Source organism: Crassostrea angulata, chromosome 4 (assembly GCF_025612915.1).
Source record: "Crassostrea angulata isolate pt1a10 chromosome 4, ASM2561291v2, whole genome shotgun sequence".
Lineage (NCBI taxonomy): Eukaryota > Metazoa > Mollusca > Bivalvia > Ostreida > Ostreidae > Magallana > Magallana angulata.
Genome location: NC_069114.1, coordinates 30179264 through 30202780, shown reverse-complemented (window position 1 = coordinate 30202780; position 23517 = coordinate 30179264). Strand labels below are relative to the sequence as shown.

Sequence of the window (23517 nt, the reverse complement as noted above, 5' to 3'; positions counted from 1 at the left end):
GACAGAGTGTTCTCTTTGTGAAAACTGTGTAAGGACTGTCTAAAAATAATCAGGCATATCAGGTATTTGGAAAGATGTTCAAAGTCAGCTCTGCATGTACAGAATACTTTGTGTATAGATGGTGTACAATGTGTTATAGTTGCTTGCTGTCAGCTAGACTTATATAAGAATACAATTTATTTGGATGTTTGCAGTCAGCTAGTATAAGAATATACATGTGATAGGTGTCAGCTGCACACTGACTGTCAGCTAGTAAAACAATATACATGTACATGTACATGTACAAAGACAATCAACTGTCACCTGATATACAGTATAAAAGGTGTGTCAGCTATTCATTGTCAGCTTGTTTACAAAAAACAAGGTACAAGTTACAACTGGTGTTACTGGCTTCAGTCTGATATATATTGTACAACAATATATAAGTTGTTTCAGTCAGTCTTATGCAATATACTGTACAAGGCTTACTACTTGTTTACTTACCATATCTGATATTCTATATATAAGGTGGATAACATTTACCTGACTGTCATCTGATATACAATTAATTAAATACAATTTGGATGACACTTTAACACTGACTCTAATTATGCCCCCCTTCGGAGAAGGGAGGGCATATTGCTTTGCTGCTGTCCGTCTCTCTGTCGGTATGTCGGTCCACCAGTTTCCGTTCATTTTCTTCACAGAGGATGAACATCTTGAAATGAAATTTGTTATACAGGTTTAGCAATTTTTGACAGAGTTATGCCCCTTGGACTTAGAAAAATACCACTTATCTGCAGTTTCCGCTCATTTTCTTCGCAGGGGACAGGCTTGGGGTAATGCTAAACATGATGGTAATGCACTGCAATACATTACATATTTTCAAAGTAATGCTAGTAATATGTAATGCCACAATTTTAGCATTACAAGTAATGGTAATGTAATGCATTGCTTCAAAAAATCTAGTGTAATGCTGGCATTACATGGCATTACTTTGCATTACTATGTTTTTCTACACATATTCATTTGTAAAATCGTGATGAATTGAATAACTGAAATTGTATTTGATAAAAAATTGTTTTAAAGAAGAAAAATAATTCTTGAGATAAAAATATTTTAGTTGTATGATTAAGCATGTTAAAGAAAATTTAAAAATCCATTCTTAAATTGTCAATATAATGTTATGAAATTGTGTTGATATCAACACAATTTCATAACATTTTAAAAGAGTGTTGTTATAAAGAATTTCAAATCATTGGAAAAAATGTACTCCTATTACATGTAGTTGTACATTCAATGAATTCTTTACTGTGAAGAATGTGTCAACAACACACAGTGCCCCCAGGATAATCTACGTATCAAAACAATCTATTGTTTTAAGAGGTGCTAAACACCCCAATCTCCACCCTTGCCCTTCTGTTGGCTGTGTTTCATTAGAATAGAGATCAAAAGCAAAAATGAATGCCCTAAAAAGAATGCACTGTCAAACCATGATCTTTTGAAGCTTAGAAATTACTTCCAGTAGTATAACCCATTTGAAAATAATTCTACACTCTCTCTCTCTCTCTCTCTCTCTCTCTCTCTCTCTCTCTCTGTTGTATACATGTATTAAGTACAATAATTTGAACTGATAGAAAATACAAGATTCATGTATTTTTTCTATTATTACCTGAACACTTATATATCCTAAATGTTCACACCCGAATGTGAATGAATAAGTCATTAAATTTGAACCTGATAGTGAACATGAACCTGTTAATATGTTTAAGCATGTTAAATTTATGAAACATAATATATTATATAAAAACTCTTTATTTCGCTTTTAAATTACTTTTTTTTTAAAACTTACTGACTTTTCACAAAGTAATTGTAATGGTAATGCATTACTTTACTCATGTAATGGTAATGTAATGCATTACTTTAAAAAAATTAAGTAATGGTAATGGTAATTTAATGCCCTAATTCATGTAGTAATGGTAATGTAATGCGTTACTTTACAATGTAATTCGCCCCAAGCCTGGCAGAGGGTGAACATATTGAAATAAAATTTTGACTGTCAACTGATAGACATTTTACTAGGTGAAACAAGTGTTACCACTTCCGGTCAGCTGGTCAGCCAATGTTCTGGGTGCGTCGTTTATGTTTACTAAATTTCAGATTTTTGTAAGGCGTAGATCCCGATTAGTTCTGCTTTCTGTGCCATTATCGGATCTGATTGCACGTTTCTACTGTAACAATTTAGCTTTCAAACAGTTGCGGATTATGTTCTTTTGGGGTATAACAAGTACACCGGATTAAAAATTGTAAATATAAACACCGTGTAATTAACTACCAATATATTTTTATTTTTCATTATTTGAAAACAATTTTGCATTTAGAAATATACATTTTCACAGAAAACTACGAAAGACGAACAGGGCCACTTAGAAAAATATTTTTATCTCGTAATTACGAGAAAAGATCTCGTTATTACGTGTAAATAATCTCGTTATTACGAGTTAATTATCTCGTTATTACGAGAAAAGATGTCGTAATTACGATAAAAGATCTCGTAATAACGAGAAAAGATCTCGTAATTCTTTTCAGAAACGCACCATTTTAATTAGATCTTGTCTAGTAATAACGAGAAAATTAACTCGTAATAACGAGATCTTGTCTCGTAATAACAAGAAAATTAAATTAACTCGTAATAACGAGATCTTTTCTCGTAATAACGAGAAAATTGTCTCGTAATAACGAGATTTTTTTTCGTAATTACGAGATAAAAATATTTTTTTATGTGGCCCTATTCGTCTTTCGTAGAAAACCAACTCCACAACCGAGATATTAACAAATGTTGGATTTTGGTTTTCTTTCGCCCGTACAGTCGTTAGAAATAAATTTCAACGTAATTATACCTGTATATTGCAGTACCCTATACGCATTCGTCACGCCAACCAGTCTTAAACATGTTGGAACCAATAGAAATGTCGTGAAGATTGTAATTCTTATAAGGGTATTAATTCAAATTTATGCTAATATAACCGCTGATATACAAAGAAATGGAGTAGAGATGACACTATTGAATTCCAACAATGTTTTGCACGATTGTTATGTTCAGAATCTAACGTTAACTTTGCCAACTTAGCTTAGGTTACTCATGCACACAAACTTGCAGAAACCAATTGGATTTGTTAAAAAGGGTTGCGATTTTAAGAGGGATTTGATGCAGATTTCTGCTGGCGTTACTATTTTTGTTGGAGCTGTGCCAACTCGTATAGCATTAATTTGATTTTTGTTTAAAACTAGATCAACTTGCACATGTTTAGTACCAACAACCAACAATTAAACTAATTTTCTTATATAGTAGATACTGTGGCCAACATTCTTGGCAAAACCACATCCAATAAATTTGTAATATTGGGTTACTAGTTTGATAGTTCGGTTCTTGGTGATTTTGCAAAGTTACATATTCTGCTGAAGCTAAATCAGAACGGTGTCCAAATTGAACTTTCTGGCCTTGTTGTAGGTTTTCGAAATCATACACGTACTTTGCAAATATGTCTCGATTTTAGGGAACAGGGGGAAAGATGTTACGAACGATAGTTAGTATGTGTTGACCTAATATAACATGTTCCTAACTCTCATAATATGCTTTTTTTAAATTTCCATAATGTATTAATTAATTATAAGAGAGCGTTCATCAATGGGCAGGTGTTTCGATTAATGACATTGTCAGACGAACAGTATGCTACTCTGAAATCGTAGCTTTTGAAATTTTCCTTAAGTTAGAGCAATCGCCACACCCATCTTTTTTGAAAGGTTTTCTTTTGGGGGGAAAATATACAGTAGTTGCATTTCTTTCAAAATGATATTTATACCGAAAAAAAAAAATTGAATGAATATGACTATGGTGTAGCCGTTCGCGTTTAACAGTGGTAACCAATGAAGTTATTATGGTCATAAAGAAAACAAAATATCAATAAATCATAGGTACACAAAAACAAAAATCTTCAAACAATCTGAACAATTCAAAAGTGGCAAACTTCTCTTAACTTTAAATTCCAATATGGCAAACTGTCCTATTTTTGATATTTTTTTAAACAATCAATTAATAGAAAATTTATTTTATTCAAGTTCTGTCTGGTTTTAATAATCCCGCATGACATTACTGATTTGATAGAACCACATTAGAATAATCAATATTTGATATTAATCTCATAAACCTCTTGTACATGTAGCACTTAGTCCTTTATGGAGGACAAAGCACTTAGATAGCTTTTTAAAAGCATGTTCTTTTGCTACAGGATTAATTCACTTCTGAGCAGAAAATTTCTATTGGAAAACTTTTAACTATTTCTACTTTTATATTATTGGTTATCTACTCGTATCAGATTTCATTTTGAACAATGAACACATTTGCAAAGTGGCATTCATTCGTTCTCTGTCCCAACATTTAAATCAAATACAAAAAAAAACTTTTGAAAGATGTATATCTTTTTTATAAAAAAAAAACATGAACACAGGTAAATGATAATTTAAATGCAAAATGATCTAACATATTTTCGTTAAACTTTTCTTTTCTTGCCCTTCATTTTAAACTTTTTCAAATAGAGTGGCTTAATGTCGGGCTCGTCCGCCGCCTCGATGTGAAGAACGTCTACGTCATCAGGAGAGGCGGGAATGCTGTCATCAATGTATGGCTCAATGTCTTTCTCAAACTCGTTCTCCTTTAGACTGTGGAGCCAGTTGAACACCTTCAGGTTCCTGTGGGATCGGTTCAACAACTGTCCCCTGTTCCACACTTCCAAATCCCTAGTCTTTATCTCGTGATATCGAGGTCTTCCCATTCGAACACGTATATCGTCTTTAATGACCATGCTTAAATCTGGCGTGATACGAATCCTCTGTACCATCTTGGGGACGGAGCAATAGTCTTCGTCGACATAGGAGGGAAACTCCTCGTGGCGACCAATCACCCGTTGCTGTTCGTTTGATTCCCCGTAACCAGTTACTAGATTAATTGCCATTGTGGTAGACATAATTTTTTTCTGAACACGTTTCGTCAAGCCCCGCCGTAAATCCATCTCCAGGATCTGTTGGTCGCCCTTCCACACGGATACCTGTTCCTCTGGGTTGTTGTTAGCTGGAGACACTGATCGAGGGGAGGGCGTGGCCGGTGCGTTTGAACCCGTGCTTGAAGTCGTGGTGATGGTCGTCCGAGTTTGTTTTCGATGAGCGAGAAACGAACGTCTGCCTCCCCTGGAGCGTTGTCTCTGTTGCATCAGAGCTATTTTTTCTCTTATTCTCTGTTGTCTTATTTCCTCTAAGTTTATCCCGCGACTTCGAGGTTTAGCACCAACTGACAACGACCTCCGATTCGTGGTAGTTTTGGGTTTGGGAGGAGTATACGTATTTCTGACGTCACTGAGGCTGGGAGACTTTTTGAGCTCCCCTCCGTATAACCGACTTCTTCTGATGCCAACTGCTTTCAACATTCTCTGTTCGTCTTTGTCCATCATTCGGAAAGCCTCACTTTCGTCATCTTCGAATTGCTGGATTACATCCATTCGCATTGCGTTGTGCGTTTTTGAAAATTTATCTAGAGCACCTTTCGAACGCTGCCTCGCGAAATCTTCCCAGTTCAGTTTTGGCTTTTCATTTGCCGACTGGGCTCTTGAACCCACGTTTCTCCTCCTGGTACGTCGACGTTTAGTAGCAGTGCTTAAACGTTCATCAGGAGATATGTCTCGTGTTGAACAAGAGAGCAGGGATAATTTAGTATGAATGGACTCATCACTCGGAACACGTTGTAAACTCGGCATTTTACCCAGTCGCCCGGAGTACACCGGCTGCCGGGGCGGTTTGACCATGGGTTCAATCGGTACAATGACGTAATTGGGCATCCACGATTGAAGGGATCTGGACAGACGGCCTTCGTCTGTCAAGGAGTCATCAAAGCTGAACTCAGAACAAGAATCGAACGCCATAAGTCCGTCGTCCGAACTTCTCGTCCTTCTTGAATACGGAGTTCGCGGCATGCTGTAATTCTCCTTATCTTCCTCCCTATAGGAGCCAACCAATGGCCCCATGGTATGACTGTCGCGAAGTGAACAGTGTGTTCAAACAGGTAGGTTAAAAATCGACATCAAAAGTAACTTATACATCGGAATGTCAGAAAAAAAATATCAATCACAGGTTTGGAACATTGAACTCGGCTAGAAGCGATACCCAACGATCAATTCGAAAGATTTGCGTCCGAACGTATATGCATTTAGAGCTTTGAGTCCCGAGTAAACATTTATTCTAGTCTCTGGCAGAAATATTGGTAAACTAGCCACAGAATCAAATAGTTCAAGCTTCCAGGCAAACATGCGACACCAAGGTTGATCCGTTTAGACCAAGAACACTGGGATTAACGCTTGATAATCCACTGCGCAAGTCGTGCTGGGTTGTTGATCCTTTAAATTCCGCCATCGGGTTGGCTGCAAGGCCCTCCCATTACAGTGTGTCTAAATAAATAGAAAAAAATATGGTTATGTTTTACCAGAGCAGTAAATCCCCAGCATTAAGAGTCAGAAGCCAATCTCTGAATGGAAGACCAAGTATATTATGGCGAATCGAACACGGCGTATTATGTCGGATGAGATCGATGCGAATGTTAATCTCTTTTTACAATGATTTGTATAAATTCTATGACTGTGGGTTTTTTCTACAAAAGAATAAACAAGTTTGGAGTCAATAATCCTATAGCAGGAAAAGGCTCATCATAATGCCTATTCCAATTTAACGTAATGACCGCTGTTCAAAAATCACCTATTGAAACCAAATCTTAAAAGAAATATAGATCAATAAAAATGAACTGAGCCATTCAAATGGTTTTCCGTAATGTTTTTTATTAATGTTTTTTATTTTCAAAATTTTAGCACCTAGAAAAATAATACATTCGAAACTCTAGAATAAAGTACTTTTTTTTTTGTTTCAGTAAAAACAATTCGATGTCGGTTACGTGCATTATGTATGTTGTATTTTTCTAGGTGACATGCTCACGCCAAATAAATCTATTGTTAATCTTTGTGTTTACGCTCTGTTCGATATTTTACTTAACTTACACAAATATGCATGTTTTGTATTCTAACAGAATGGTCCCTTTTTGGTGCTGAAGTTCGATTTGTCTTTATTTGATGTGTTAATTTGTAATGAGGCATGAAATATATGTACGGTATAATATATATATACGGGCAGTGCAATTATTCGTATATAGTATCTGAATGCTGTATTTATGATTGTCATTTATTTCAAATATCATTCTGTTTTAATGAAAATCCCGTTGGAGTGTTTTGTACAGCATGTATTGTGTAGTAGTTCTTTGGATATTTCCGCATTATAAGTGTAAAAAGTTAGTACGAGAAGGATAATATTTATATTTAATCGTAGCGAGTGTATCTTTCCTGGCCAAAACATCGATTGAACATTCCTACAGGAGAGAATGAATGGCTGAATTATTTAAACTTCTTCAAAGTTTACCATTAAGTACTAATTATTTCTTATTTTAATTTCGTGTGTAGAAGTTTGGTTACACAGAGATATTTGCTGAAACACTGACCCAGGTCTTGTGTCCATATAAACAGAATGCGTATTGTACGAATGTACAATTCTGTCGCCTTTGCTTGATCTAGAAGTGAACAGAAATTTTAAACTTCAAAAAAAAGGTATGTAAACCTCTTTTTAACTTACAAATCTTTCTAATAAAAGCTCAAAAAGATACGATTAAATTGTCACATCCATTATTCCCTTAAGATTCACACGGAAAAAAGTATAAAAATTTAAACGTGATAAAAGGAATGAAACATAAATGTTCTTTGTTGCATTTATCAATTGTTTGCGGGTTTGTTTTCCAAAGAACTTGTATTTTGCGCGACTTCTTAGGGCATGGGGTATTGTACTGTGTATGTAGTTTTCCATTACTGATGGTAAATTCACTGTTTGTTGTTCGTATTGATCTTCTCGGCATGGAGCAATGGTCCAGGCGCCAAGGAATTGATCCAAGGAAAGGGGACCAGTTTACCTAAATAATTAATTTCGTTAGTTTATGGTTCCGTAGTTTGTTTACTGGATCATGGTAACATTGTTTTTCTTTGGATTCGGTAAACTCACGAAATGGCCAAATTTGGTAAGTATACATTGCACTTATTTATTACGACGCACAGTCTCCGCCGCATGATGAAAAAATTTGATTTATTTTTTGAAATAGATAAACATACTTCTAATTCTGAAAAAAAAATCCAATTTTTGAAGAAGGTTTGTATTGGAAATGATTTAATTGACATATATTGAGATTATCCACTGCGCGTGTTTCAAACATTTTTTAAACGAAAGTTTGAAATTCATATTAAAGGTTGAAATATTAAAGTTATTTGCCAAGATAACACAAGCCTCAGCAGATATATAGTTATATGAAAAACTAGGATTGATGGATGGTACATCCACACGGTCCTTACATACGGGTGTTTGTAATAACAACTGAAGGGTTTAAGAAGTTTTCGGTTATCCAAATGTTTTGTGTTGTTTTAAAGTCAAATTAGCAAATATTTGCCTGTCCCTATACACTCAGGGTTGTTTGCATTTCGTTTGCCATTCAAGACACTTTAAATGAATAATAATGTTCCACGAATATGAAATTAGGTTAAAAAACATGAAGTCAAGACAGTATACATAAAAATTGTGCCGAATTCTTTACTAAATTGGAAGTTATTTTTAAGTGTTCCAATTGGAAGTTATTTTTTAAGTGTTTTCAACTAGATGATAATAACGCTTTTGGCAATTTAAAAATATCAATGTGGACAAAATATCTGTCAAATGCAACATTTTAAAATAGCAGATAACGCCTATTGCGTGCCAAATTCCAATTATTCGTTTGATTCGATTTTTCGAAGACTTTAATGTTTTTTCAATAGAGCTAGAGAAATCTTACCCGTAATGTCGCGATAGCCAATTTGGAATTCGTTTTAAAAACATGTAGCGTCATAAATTTTTGATATCCTCTCAGATTGACTTAAACACACACTTAATCTGCTGATGAATGGGCTAAACCTAGCTGCCGCTTAGCATCGAGTCCTCTTTAAATCACCCGTGTTTTCTCTGGAATTTAAATGTTCATTAAAAGCGCGTGATAGCGGGTTTGTCTCCAATAGAAAGTCATTATCGAGTTCATGTGGAAAAGACAACAAAGATTGAGTGTTGTTGAAAGTTGTCAATACAAAGAACTGATACACTCTCAAGTACTTATCAAATGCGCTGATTATACAGGTTGTTACATGCATGTCTAGTAACGCATACTCGTCTTGTTTTTTTAATTTCGTCACAGAAAAATTAAAGATATACGCAAGAAATTTTTATTTTTTTATATGTAAAATGAAAATAAAATAGCGGATGATTTTAAGGATTAAACATGTAAGTAATACCTGTACGTATATCGGGTAATGTAATTAAAATCAATGTACATGTATATATATTCACCATTTTTTATGAATCGATGTAAGCCAATCTTAATAAATGGACAATAAATATTTATATGAGAGAGAGAGAGAGAGAGAGAGAGAGAGAGAGAGAGAGAAATGGTTCTGAATTATGCGGACATATGGATTGGAAACAAGTATTTTTGATTATTGATCAACTAGATATTCTCTTTACCTTTCGACCAATGTCACTTGTACTTCCGTGTATTCTCAAGAGAAAAATCTCTCTATCCGAAAATCTGCAAAATGAATCAACTGATGTAACACAAAACGATTAACAGTTAAAAGGATTCATAAAGGTCCATCTGTCTTTCACACTTCTGTCTTCCGCAAATTCCGATTCCTTCCTTATCCACATTCACAAGATTACATAATTTACATTAAACATTTGTCTTTTAATCTTCCAAAATATTCCTGGTGTCTATTTTGGTTGTATCCCACACACTAACGTTCCGGTGGAACGGTCGACCTGCCGTTTAACATCTCTGAGTACTTTGATACTTATCTTCATGGCCCCTGTCAAAGCCTCCCTTAAATAGCCTTTTGCTGCGAAAATAAATCAACATGGGAAAAAAAATATGCCCAGACCAGTGGCTCTGAGAAGAAATAGGAGCAAGGTACCCTTGTTTGGACGTCTATTATGCACATTCTAAACTATCGGATTGAATTAGGAAATCTTTACACGTTCCATTCTTGTTTTTGAATTACTTATCGTCAATTCAAACGATAAGATTTAAAATTCAAGTTCGCACTGCTATAGGGGGTTTAAGAAGCATATGGTGCGTGACTCCGTATCGCCAGCATTAAGTCAACACTGCTTGTTATTAACTTACCATATAGACAGTTCCCTGTCTGACAACATCAAAATGTCTGACAAAACCAGCGGGATAGATTGACCGCCATAAGCCTCAAAGATATACCGTCCATTTATCAAAGAATTATGATATCAGGTTTTTTATATCCTTTGAGACAATTTACGTGAAACATTTGTGCGTATCCGAGGTTCTTGGTGCGTGTTTTGGGCATTTTGTCGCACATTTTTGTAAAATATATCTATCTTCAGTTTCAAGCCAAAAGCAATTAAATGTAGGATGATATAATGTGCATGCCATACCAATATCTAGGGACAAAAGAATTCGTAACTTAGACAATTTGAAATGCATCTAACAATTTGAAGAAAAAATCCTATTGACTGCATGATAGTTCTCCTGGGGGATGTTTAAGCCATAAATGGATGGGTACACGCTGTTTGTTTTAGAATTATAAAGGATAAGATGAATTCCCTGTGTGTTCCAAAATACCCAATATACATTTTGTACATCCAGGCTTCGATCAAAGGGTCAGACCAATAGATCTGGTAACAGATGAACACATTGTGTAGTAGAGTTCCCTGTGACCTATGTCGCTATTTAACGTGGCTATTTAGTATTTGCCTTTTTAATCACCGAATCCATTGAACATTGGCTTGAAAAGATATTGACACCTGTGAATTAACTTTAAAAAGATTCACAATAGAATAGCAAATATTTCGCGTTTTGTCAATTTAAACCCTATTTTGATACTTTTACATGGCGATGGAAACCTTTCTTTTTCAAAATGTTTACTCGAAAGCACTTTTAACAAGTTGTTTTTTAAAGTGCAATTCTAAAATATAGATTGATTTATTTATGAACTTGGTATTAATAATTAATGTTTGTCGAGAGATCGAATTCAATCTACAGATCTTTTAAACCCATAAATGTTTATTTCGTAAGCCCACTCATTGAGAGGTAATGTATTTTTCAAATTTCTGCTTTTGTGAAATGTTAAAACAGATTTGTTGAGAGCCTATTTGGTTCAGTTTGCTCATTCATGTTCTGAATTTCCTCTAACACGTTTCGATATGATTCGCTATAATTATTAAACATCTTCACGACCAGTGATGCCTTCGTTGAAATTCCAGTCCTCATGTTATGTTTACTCAATTACATTAAATATTTACACAATATTAATTACCGCACAAATTAACCTTTGTAAATACTCAAATCCAATTGTTTTAAAAGTCTAAAAGTGATCTTTTGATAGCATCCTTTAACTAAGATGGTATGGGAAATCTGTCGATATTAATGTGGAATAAAGTACAATATAATTTAAATAATTTCACCAGTTTAGAATTTTTAAATTTAACAATATATTTCACCAAAAAATACGTTTTAAAATTTTTTGGGAAAGGTAAAAATTTTAAAATACCAAGCAGGATTCGAACTCATGGCTTAAAGTTTCGTAGTGAACCCTCTAACTCACTGCGCTACGCTCTTATGTGACAATTACGAAAAAGAAACTATTTATAGAATTACACTTGATTTTATTGTTTATTTCGATAAACAGTACATCTCAACATGGAGATGTCCCATACCACCTAAAGTGGCAAAATGTCATGTTTTCACATTGTAGATGAATAAACGAAAGAGAGACACCAACGTATAGTGACATTGTTAGTTTATACTTATTTGATGAATTATTGTAACTTATTGGACTGCTATAATATATAACAAGTAAAAAGCTGTCAATGTGACAGCAAACCAGGTTTTCTTTTATGTGAACTGTATTCATAATCAATGTCAACCCATATCCAGTGAAATGGAGTACCCTATATGCAATATTTTGCCAAAAAATGACTAAGTTCAAAAGCTGGTATTTTTTTGATATATTAACAAAAATCAAAATCGTAGCAATAAGCACACCTCTGATATATGTAAAATTGATCTGCAAAAGAACAACTTCCTATCTTGAGAACTTTAGGAGGAGTTATCCGTACAATGAGGGTACCCTATATGCAATATTTTGCCAAAAAATGACTAAGTTCAAAAGCTGGTATTTTTTTCATACATTATTGGAAATCAAAATCCTAGCATTATGCACACCTCTGATATATTTACAATTGATCTGCAAAAGAACAACTTCCTATCTTGAAAACTGTAGGAGAAGTTATCCGTACAATGAGGGTACCCTTTTGGCAGCCGCCCGCCATTTTCACCATTTTAATAACCGGATTTTTTCGTTGGAAAACCCGGTTAAAAAGTATGCAATCAAAAACCAATATTTACCCGTATAATCATATAGCAAAGATACATACATTCTTTCAAGTGAAATCATGGTCAAAACGATCCTGGTATCGAGAGAATTCAACCAGGTTATCATGTAACCAAGTAACGAACCAATAACCTTGGTTACCTATGGTTTTTCACCCAGTAACCATTTGTCTTGTTACTATTTAGGTGCGGGTCACGGTCAAAGTAATAAATGGTTACTGTGAGTGAGTTGGTGTGTTTGTGTGTGGTTTTTGTGGGTGTAATTGTGTGTATGCTTGTATTTCAAAAATAAATAAATTATTAAAAAAAAAAAAATGGTTACTGAACACACTTTTCTTAGTGGTGTTTGTTTACATCTTGTTTCAAGCTAATTAAGTACTGCATTGTTTTGGTCTTGTAAAGTTTAAAGCTATCGCATAGCTGAAATAATTCAGGAAATTCGACTCTTTACTTGGTAAGATATATCTTGTTTCAAGCTATTGCCTAGCTTAAACGACCCAGAAAAGTTGACTCGGTGAATTCGTATCTTGTTTCAAGCTAAATAGTATAATTGCATAGCAAAAACGATAAGGCATCATACATGTAATAATTTCACTTGGTAAAAATAGATTTTGTTTCAAACAGTGTGCATAGTGAAATACTCAGGTAACTTGACACTTTCACTTGGTAACAATACGCTATATACCTTTTTTCAATTATAAGCTACTTCTTAGTCAGAGCGACTCGGGAAACTTGACTCTCTTGAAACCTGGTAACTTTGTATCTTGTTTCAAGTAACTGCATAGTCAAAGGACAAAAGGCAGACAATTTTGTAAATTGAAACTTTTACATACTTTAACTCAAGGGACTGAATGGTCAAAATGACGCAAGAAATTTAACCATTTATTCCTCGCAACAGAACATTTCAATTTGATAGGGAATGATCAGCCATGATTTGACAAAAGAATTTGAATGGTCTTATGGTCGGATCCGGGTATCTGATCTTATGGTCGGATCCGGGATTTTGACCTTCTGAATCTGTACCCGGTGTTTGATTGGCCTCATCAGCCACTTCGTTATTTACATTGTACTTATTAGAAATAAAGCCAATATACATGTTCTAGCATCTACTCCACATTCGTTTCCTTTGTGTAACTATGTGTGTATCCCTATTGAACCTCTTTCTATAGGCTCCAATCCATTACGAATAATTTCAGATTTCTTATTGTTATCTATTAATTTATTGAATCATAACATAACAAATTTTATCAATTATATTGTTTTTTTCTTATCCAAAGTTCCTCACTAATATCAAATCAAAAAAATGTCTGGTACTTTTGTTGCGCACAATTTCTATGAATCTTTCAGCAGAGTGAAGAAAGACAACTCTATTTCGTTCTTGGTTTGAGAGAACTGTAAATGACTTAACGCGTACTGGTTTAACACCAGCCCAAAAACCTATTTTTGAGAGCTGTCCAATGCAAAATTTTATTGTTTAAAATATTAAATAATGTTTATACATGTAGACAAAAGTATAACAAAGAAGATGGGGGATATGATAGCGCAAATGCTCATTCGATTCAGTCGTGAAATATCAATTTTGAATGTATTTTTTCTCAATCAAATCCATTCAAATATATCATATATTAAAGAAATGATACGAAAAAAATATATTGCATTAAATTTTGGCGGTATCGAACCCATAACATATTTAATCCTAAATATATCATGTTAGTTTCTGTCAGGTGCTCTAACCACTGAGCCATTTCAGACACAAGAAAGTAGGCTGTTTTAATTCTATGTGTGACTTTGGCCACGAATGTACGGACTTTTTTTTTTTTTTTTCAAAACGTTCAATTGTTGGGATACAAAATGATATTTTGGAAGCGTCAAGTTTCAATAGAAAGACCCCCCCCCCCTCCCCCCTGCGGAATGAAAAAGAAAGTTGATCATTTGAAGTTGAACATTTTTTTTTTCAAATCATGTCATTTGGTAGAGAAAGTTGATCATTTGAAGTTGAACATTTTTTTTTTCAAATCATCAGTCATTTGGTAGAGAACTGTAATAAACATAGATATTCGGGAAAAATCAGGTGCAAGTTTTCTTAATTCAAATATATTTCTATGTATAAATACCTGTACACATGTTTACAAGGCGTGAAGCGACAGTTCATTTTGCAAAAAACAGTGGAGAAGAAACGTTGCTATGTCCCTGAATCCGAGTCGTTACTTATCAAAACACGAAATTCGCGAATGTTTTAATGTCGCAGACATTACCAAATTTACAGTATCAAAGCGTTGTCTTCTAACGCGCGATCATTGCTATTTCGGTCACGATTTCAAATAACGGTTTTTGGTAAAACGCCATTTTACGAAGGCCAATTGATTGAGACTTTGAATTTTTTTATAACTACTAGAATTTTTAAATGTATATTCACACCTTTGAGGTACATATAGATTTAAATAAAGAGACGCAATTGCAAAGCATACGAAGAATAGATATGCGATATTACATAAGTATAAAATAACTGTGCAAGATATGTATCATAAACTTATACGAAGTATAGATATGCGATATTACATAACTATAAAATAACTGTGCAAGATATGTATCATAAACTTTAACATTTGATACTCCGTGTTGGCAACTTGTGTATCGTGAACAGTCCTTGAATAAAAAAAAGTTTGATTGATACTGTAAATAAGTAACGATTGCTTGGTCTAAATTTGTACATTTTGACTCCATAATAGATGGTAAGAAGTGACATATACCCTAAAATTACAGGCGAATAAAGCCCGAGCTATCAGCGATCGACGGCAAGGTTATCGATGTTCTGATTACAAAGAACTCCAGTCCGGGGACTACCTATGCTAAGTACAGATTCCCGATAAAGCGAAGATTTTTAAAACAAAAATGAGGTACAATGGCGGCACGTCATCTATAGCATCACGTGACCCTGTCCAAGACAATGCCGGATAATTACGCGGAAATTGACAACTATCAGAGTACACATTTATCTGTTGTTTTAAAAGCATCCGCCTCTTGGTACAAACTTGTTGTTTTAGAACACGCCGGCAGATCTGGATTAGGAACACGTTTTATTAGAATTAACGCAAGTTTGCAGCTGGGCCGAAAGTAAGTATGCGAGACTAACGGATTGAGAACAAATAACTGGCAAAGAGCTCGTAGATCTCAAAGTGTGGATTTAACCACAATACCAGTCATTTTCTACTTATAATTAAACCTCTATTTAAATTCGTTGGAATCTTGTCATAGAGGCATTGAACGCGGCGTAATTGCGTTTGACCCACTGCTGTTAATTTACATGTTTATATATGCGCAATGAGTGAAAATGCTATTCAGCAGTTGAGTAGTTTTAAACTTTTTTTTATTTTAAAAAGAAATAACTAGACTATCCTGCTCAGATAAAATGAAACATGTCTCGTCTATGGAATGTCTTGGGGGTTTTCTATATAAAAAAGCTTTTTTACTGATCCATTTTATTTGAAAGTTTTCTTTAAAACGACATGCCGTACCAGTTCTTGAATACCAATAAATCCAAAAACAGCACTTAACATAGGCGCTAAAAGGCTTTTGCTTTTTACCAATTCGACGCAATATTTGATCTCAAGTATGTCAAACTACAGGCAATAGGAGGGGAGAATTCTGAGGAGATAAAGACGGCAAGATCCCTCCTTGACAAAAGAGCGCACTGCGGAGACAATGTTATCGGCAAGGGGCGCGTGACTCTGCAGATTGGGCACACATATGTTTTCCTAATCCAACTTTAATTCCGTATGTGATTCTCCAATACGATAAAGGCCGCCATTTAATATAATCAACAAAACCTGCATTTAAATCTTTGAAAACCGCTCGGGTACGACAAACCCAGGTAATTAAATTAAATCTTGTGTGCAGTCCTTGGATTGAGATATATGGATCATAGCTGTAACCTCTCTGGAGATTATAAAAATAGATATGTTTGGAGGCCTTCGTTAGACAACAGAGTGGTCTGTGTTTCGTTTGACAGTCATTTACCGAAGGGTTACTATAGGGTCTGAGAACACGATAGCAAGATGGCTTGAATGTAGGAATATATATAAAAAAAAAGTTGGGGTAAGGAGTGTTTCATTTGTTTTACTTTACATACTTTAGGGCTTATTATTTTTGCTTTACCATAATTTTATGCCATAATGACTGATTACAAACACTTGAAATATTTTTTTCCCGTTCCCCGTTCCCTTTCCATTGTTCTTGCTTTGACCATCATAACGCATACATTCTTAACTCTGAATTTGATTCCTTCGAGCATTAAGTAAGATTGTATTACTGGGATAGAAAAGATTTAATGAGATCGGATTAACTTGTTTATTAACTACATGTCATAGTGAAATTAAAGAGAAAGTGTTCCATAGAGCACCAATTTATAGGCAGGGTTACGCCAAATACGATTTAACCAAATGTGTTGTCCATTTTACCATCTGGAATGATTGAAGAATATACATAATTATTGAAATGTTTGCCATGTAATTGCTTAGAAACTATTATTCGGTATGGATAATGAATGGATCTATCGAGTATAAACATCGAATACGCTTATGGAATGTAATATTTGTGTTTTGTAGTGGAAGTACCTCGGACTAAACAATGCTGCGAGTGTGCACCCCAGCCACTGTACACAGCCAGTGTCAAGGACGCATGCGCAGTCCTCTGCGATCGAATGTAGCTAATGAACTTCGGCAACACATCATCGAGTTAGTGCATGAACAGAAAGAGGAAAACCTCGATATGAATGTGGAAGAATCGGCAATAATATATCAAATCAAAAAGAAAGGGGGTATCGCTCCAATTGAGCCAATGAAAAGCAAGGAGGACAAACAAAATGAGAAAGTAAAAAAAATTCACTTGAAAATGTTGAAAGAGACTCGAGGCAGAGGAGCACATCGTTTTCCCGCGCTGGACTTTGGTGATCTTTCTCAGAGGGAGGATCAGCGGACGGCTAGTGCTAAAACCGTGAGATTCAGGGTCGAAGATAACAATGGCCACGAGCCAGGAACGCAAAACCCCGGATACGAAGTTCGCGGCAGTGCCATAAAATCTTCCTCCGGATTTCATAAATCTGTTCCATTAATATTACGCAGAACCGAGGCAGCACAGAGACAAGCTCAGATTCACACTTCATTGCAGGTGTTCAAACGGCGCTTAAAGTTTAACAACAACCCGAATAGTTACTTGGCTCCGAACAGTACTGTTCGTGAGTCGGATTATATCATTCGTAGAGTTCCTCTTCAGCTTGATGTACAGAATAAATCGAGTGGTAATCACAGTGTCCCCCTGGCGCCGAGAATATCAGTGTCGTCAAAGTTACACGCCCGTCCTAGAACCCCTACCTCTGCCAGACAGAGATCGAACTCTCCTCGTCGTCCATCTTCCTCCAATACTCGGCCTCAAAGTGGAGGTCTGAAATCACCCGGTTCCACCGAAGAGAAAAAGGTCAAGTTTTCTTACAGACTTCCGGATAACATCGGAAAGGAACTGTTTCGGGAAGATCCCGAAATCATTCCCAGTGTTAACACGTACGTTGTCGAACAAACTCAGGCTAAATTCGGTGGAAAGTACGAAACGCAAGCAATGTTGAATGAGCATAACTTGGGAGTCCATGACGCGCTCTATTCCGGTGACGAAAAGAAAATTAGAATTCACGAAGAAACGAAAGTTGACACTAGGCTTATTCGTTGGGTCGAAGAATCTACAAATATTAATTTCACAAGACGAATCAACCGAATTCGATCAGCGTCGACCGAACGCTTTTATCGATCTGAGTCGACGGAACGTTTAAGAACAGGGTCTGCCGACTCGAGACATAGTAGAAAATTCCTGGAAGATCCCACTATTAATTGTTCAAAAACGCTTGTCAACGATGCAAAAGTGAAAACCGAAGAAGACTAACGTTAAAAGATAATTGATATGATATGGTGCTTTATCTATGATATTCATTTTAATATCAAAAGAAATAATGACTGCATTTGGGCAAAAAATCATACTACCAATGGTAATTGTTGTACATCAGAATTATATACGGGTACCTGGGGTATATATACGGCTTACCAGTGAAAAGTATAAAAATCTGTTTACTCATTGAAATCTAAAAATATTTTTAGATCTTAAGAAACCTTTAAACATGTTGACGTATTTTTAATAATATTTATAAGGATGGAAAATGAACACAACTTTTTATACTATTATTCATTGTAGGTAGGTACATAATTGTTTGAAAACAAGTAAAAATGGTTTTCTTGAATATGGATTTATTGTTAATTTGAATGTCATTCTAACTCGCATAATCAATTCACTTTGGTAAGTGAAAATATTACAAAAAATAAAAACTTCATTCGCCAATTTTACCCCATACAGATCACGTTGTGTTCCTATATACTACATCTATAATGTAAATATTATGCTGCCAAGGAAAATGCTTTGCAGCTGTAAAGTTCCTTTTTCTACACTATCTTGTTGACCACTTTTCCAATGCCATCAATTTCACACTCTACAACGTCACCTCTCTGCAAAAAAAAAAATAACAAAATGAAAAATAATAATTCAAAGCTAATAGATAATTTTCTATAGGATTTAAATCAAAATGGTAGATAACAATTTACGGCTAATCAATATAGAATCTGCTTGGTAAATGGTAAGTTTGGATATTAAAATGAACCGTGCCATTCAGTCAACTGAATCTAAAAAGATGATCGACTGAATGGCATGTGGCAACTTTTAAGTGAAAATTCAGTTACCTTTTAATTGTATGAATCGATGGCAGGGTTTTATCTCGTGATTGACAAGAATGAAAAATTGAGGAATTATCAAAAACAGGATGTTTCACAGTACCTTTAGGTATTCTGGTGGTTTTCTAAAGACCCCAACTCCGGGTGGGGTACCTGTCAGAATAACGTCCCCTGGCCGTAAGGTCATAAACCTACAACGTTTAAATTAGTGTATAAATAGCTGGAAGTCAATTACAACAGTAACGTTAAATCATCGGACATTGAAAATTTACTGCGAAAAGTGGAAACAACCAAAAAATGAAAGCTTACACTAGAGAACGCGGCTTCAAAATTGCATTAATTTATAATACATGTATAAGGAAATTTACTTATCAAATAGTTAAATGTATATGAAAATTACCATGCATGCTCGCGTAAAATACTTGTATTTTTTCATTTAAACGGTGTATGTTCCTAGGCAAGATTCTCTAACTACATGTATTAATCAAAGAGACTTTTGGGTTTTTTCATAAAATTCGGCTCTTATTTAGCTCTATCCTCTATATAATAATTCATTTTAAGTTTTACTTAAAGAGTAAGAAAAGTTAAGAAAATCTTCACTATTTTTACATACTTTCAATTATAGCTAAACTGCAGAATAAAATTTAATCTTTGTATCTTTTACCTGGTTACTTTAGTAAAATTTCTTTTCATCGTAAATCATATAAAACACAAAAAAGAAGAAAAAACTTTGAACTTATAACATATTTAAATAAAGCCAGATCTTTCTATGCATTGTAAAATGTCAGTACCTGGAAATAAATGATACCATGGCGGCGGTCTTGTGGACGAGTTGATTGGTGTTACTGTCCTGTTTGGTTACCCCATTCACTCTACATCGCAATCCAAGATTGTGTGGATCTGTAACCAGATTTTTCCACATCAAGAATGACTAAGTTTTCAAACACTACGATATGACATTGTAAAAATAAACTTAGTCTACAGCAGGAAGCAATATCGCTTGGGATAAGGAAATAGAGAAAAAGTTGAGCTCCAACCCCCTTCCCATCCACACAAAAAAACCAACAAAACCCCCACAAAACAACCGGCAAAAACACCAAAAGAAAAAATTTAAAATTATACCATTGATGTCTTCTTTCATTACAATGGCGGGGCCCAAGGGGCAGAAGCCGTCCATGGCTTTCCCGATCAGCCACTGTCCGCCATTTTTCCCGGGCTCGAGCTGCCAGTCCCGGGCGCTGACGTCATGAGCCACAGTGTAGCCAAAGACGTAATTCATTGCGTCACTCTCCTGTTTGCGAGGTGGACATTAGATAAATGGACGAGGATATTTGAATTTCACAATTATCTGTACATGTAATTATTCAATTTAATTATGTTTTATCTAAGGTATATGTTCTACAAAAAACAAAAACAGTAAATAATACATATTGTACATGTACTCCACCTGAACTCGTTTGGCATCTTTTCCAATAACAATTGTGAGCTCAACTTCCCAGTCCAATTTCTACAAGGAATTAAAATGTTTTTTTTAAGTTTAAAAACATGTATTGAGCATGACTGTGTCAATTTTAATTGTATACGCGTATTCATGTACAAAAGGAATTGCTTTTGTTTCTGAAAATGATCTAAAAAAATTCACCAAAATGGCTAAACAGACTTTAGAATTTTGCATAAGTATACTAGATAGACTTTTTTGGTATGCTTTATAGCCATATGTGGGTACATACCGTGAAACATTTTCACAATGTCAAAACGTTTGTACTAATAGATTTGTCGATTTTCCTTTTTTAAAATAATAACGCAAAAACTATTGACATAATAAATGTCTAGAAAAAAACAACCCCGCATTTTGTGGAGAATATAAATGTCTTGCACATTAGCTTCCTCGCAGTAGCTGATGTAAATACGATGGACCAAAAAACGAGACATTCAACTTGAACATGTACACGATTGTCCGCTTAAATGCAGTACCTAATACTGGTGTAATTTCACGCATGTATCATATGTACTCAATTAAAAATATCCGTACGCCTATCTCACGCTCACTCTTTACTCCTTACAAACACAAGTTGCGTTGAACTTCTTTATTCTATTGACACGATTTCACCCATCAGAATTATACAGGTCATGGAAGAAACATAGAATATGCTAGAAGAGGAATCTTTATGGCAGTTCATAACATCTGATAACTGAAAAACTCTGTTAACTGCTTGTATGAAGGTCGTTTTACATTCGCTCCTTGAGTGTTGTCCACACATTTTTATACTAGTAGTTTTGATTGAATTGTTACGTTACAGCTATAGCAAAACACGGCATTTAGAAGGGATAATTATACTAGTACCTGTACCTTCTGATCTGTTTCCTTTAATACCTGATAGGTATAAAAAAAAATTACTTTTTATTGAATAAACTTGCATTGTTCTTTTATATGTACCACATACATATATGTACATTTGTACTTGTATTCTATAGTGTATGTAAAGTCTGATTAACCCCCCCCCCCCCCCCCGTCTTACACCCGACGAGTTAAAAGAGAAAGGGTGAGGGGGTAGTCAGACTGTAACTTCTGTTAAAGTACAGGTGCTTTGTTGCAGGCGATATTATGCCATTTATACCTTACAAGAGTTTCTATTGCGTCTTCTCAACAATTTTGAAATGGGTTTTTTTTTCTTGCATTAGAACACCATAGCGTGACAAGCTACCTTTTACGTCATTTCAAATTCTTAACGCTGATGGAATGGGTTAATGTCCTATCACCAAATAAGTGGATTGTACGCAGCGACAACATGCACGTCAAACATTCACACCAAGACGCCAACTACATAACGCTTAGTACGGCATAGGAACATCACATTTCACGTTTCTCTGCGTTTTACACGCGTAACGTACTTAGACATGTTATTGAAGTAAATTCCTTGTATTTGATTAGGCATATCTTGTCTATAATATAAGCATACAACTTGAAGGTTACTCTTGAATGTAGCATATCTGCCGATGCATTAATTGAGAAACGTGACTTAACATAAGATTTTGAGATTACGCATACGTCAATTGACTCAGAACTTAAGTATGTATAAATTCCCTGTACATCTACATCTGATGCTCAAAAACAAAATTTCCGCAGTCTAAGGGAACAATCTTTACAACATTGTTAAATTCATAGGGCACTGTTTCCTTTCAACCCAGAATATGAATCCAATTTTTCTTTATGATGATAGATTTCAATTTCATTTCATATGTTTATGATAGGCTTAAATCTGCCCCCTCTCGTTATGCTAACCTGTGTTTCCTCTGGGTATTGAAGGTCCTCTGTGGGGCCTATAATGCTGCTTGGGAATTTGTTGAAGATGACTGGTTCTATGGGTACAGGGGCATTCTGCTCCTCACAGTGGTCTTTGTAGTTCATCCCCACACATAGCACCTTGTCGGGATTGTAGATGGGGGCCACTATTTTGACGGAGTCCCTCGGAATAATTGATCCACCCCTGTCTATCACACTGTCAATTAAGGATATTAACAGTTTTTTAAATCCCTTTTAACAAATGTAATAAAGCATAAAGTTATATTATTTTATTATTTATCTAAAATTCAATAAATAAGTAAAAAAAATTGATGTATCAAGCTTGTAACATGTTAAAGTGTAAAGTCAGAAATTATCATGTGTACCTACATGTACTATGCATGTTACATGACCCCCCCCCCCCCCCCAACTCACGGTCGGAGCATTTAGAACTCCTACGAGTAAAGTTTTTATCTTGATCATTTAAATTGCTATATACGAATTTAAGGGCAATTTAAGCATAAGTCTGCACCCCCCCCCCCCCAACACACCCTTCTGCTGTTTATTTTGACGTGTGCAGTTGACACATTGACGAGATTTACATTGGGAGGCAGCATATTTTTCACGCTATGCCTCTACAGTATAAAAGCGTGTTTACCTTTTTGCCGCAAGCAATGTCTTTTGGCCACCCTCAATAAAGCTCCGCATGTCTGATGGTATACTGGAATCTCCAGCACACAAGTCCACGATGTCCCCTCCATCCCGAATCTCCACCCCCACGCGTCGGTCCCCGCCCCTCTCAAACTGTACGAAGCGCATTATCTAGGTCTATAAAGTGTCAGAGGTTATGAATAACTGACACGGTCACATGATAACTCTTATCTTGAATATATGCTCTACTTCGGACAATTATTTCAATA

The 23517-nt window shown here is 35.2% G+C and overlaps 3 protein-coding genes across 7 annotated transcripts; 1 reads left to right on the top strand and 2 right to left on the bottom strand.

The window, feature by feature from the left end:
• Nucleotides 1–4440: 4440 nt before the first annotated feature.
• Nucleotides 4441–10239, bottom strand: LOC128182023 (uncharacterized). Of its 2 annotated transcripts, XM_052850618.1 has the most exons (3): nucleotides 9655–10239; nucleotides 8936–9102; nucleotides 4441–6473 (listed from the first exon to the last, which is right to left on the bottom strand). In XM_052850618.1, exon 3 carries the CDS (start codon nucleotides 6051–6053, stop codon nucleotides 4530–4532), a length of 1524 nt encoding a protein of 507 aa, XP_052706578.1. In that variant the 5' UTR covers nucleotides 6054–6473; nucleotides 8936–9102; nucleotides 9655–10239; the 3' UTR covers nucleotides 4441–4529. The 2 variants fall into 2 exon arrangements, with proteins under 2 accessions (XP_052706578.1, XP_052706577.1); XM_052850617.1 differs by lacking the exon at nucleotides 8936–9102.
• On the top strand, nucleotides 7838–18914 carry LOC128182024 (uncharacterized). Of its 4 annotated transcripts, none has more exons than XM_052850622.1 (2): nucleotides 7838–8134; nucleotides 17155–18914. In XM_052850622.1, the coding sequence occupies exon 2, from the start codon at nucleotides 17177–17179 to the stop codon at nucleotides 18476–18478; it is 1302 nt and encodes a 433-aa protein (XP_052706582.1). In that variant the 5' UTR covers nucleotides 7838–8134; nucleotides 17155–17176; the 3' UTR covers nucleotides 18479–18914. The 4 variants fall into 4 exon arrangements, with proteins under 4 accessions (XP_052706582.1, XP_052706579.1, XP_052706583.1 ...); XM_052850619.1 differs by lacking the exon at nucleotides 7838–8134 and adding an exon at nucleotides 15506–15664; XM_052850623.1 differs by lacking the exon at nucleotides 7838–8134 and adding an exon at nucleotides 16075–16421.
• Nucleotides 18761–23509, bottom strand: LOC128182026 (fumarylacetoacetate hydrolase domain-containing protein 2-like). Its single transcript, XM_052850626.1, has 7 exons — nucleotides 23256–23509; nucleotides 22598–22814; nucleotides 20762–20821; nucleotides 20437–20605; nucleotides 20106–20214; nucleotides 19418–19505; nucleotides 18761–19092 (listed from the first exon to the last, which is right to left on the bottom strand). The coding sequence occupies exons 1-7, from the start codon at nucleotides 23414–23416 to the stop codon at nucleotides 19030–19032; spliced, it is 867 nt and encodes a 288-aa protein (XP_052706586.1). The 5' UTR covers nucleotides 23417–23509; the 3' UTR covers nucleotides 18761–19029.
• Between the last annotated feature and the right edge of the window lie 8 nt (nucleotides 23510–23517).

Coding starts and splice junctions, on each gene's coding strand:
- LOC128182026 (XM_052850626.1), bottom strand. CDS start 23,416: ATGCGCTTCGTACAGTTTGAGAGGGGCGGGGACCGACGCGTGGGGGTG. Junction 20,606..20,761: donor AAGATGCCAAACGAGTTCAG/GTGGAGTACATG, acceptor CCTCGCAAACAG/GAGAGTGACGCAATGAATTA. Junction 19,093..19,417: donor AACCACCAGAATACCTAAAG/GTACTGTGAAAC, acceptor TTTTTTTTGCAG/AGAGGTGACGTTGTAGAGTG.
- LOC128182023 (XM_052850618.1), bottom strand. CDS start 6,053: ATGGGGCCATTGGTTGGCTCCTATAGGGAGGAAGATAAGGAGAATTAC.
- LOC128182024 (XM_052850622.1), top strand. CDS start 17,177: ATGCTGCGAGTGTGCACCCCAGCCACTGTACACAGCCAGTGTCAAGGA.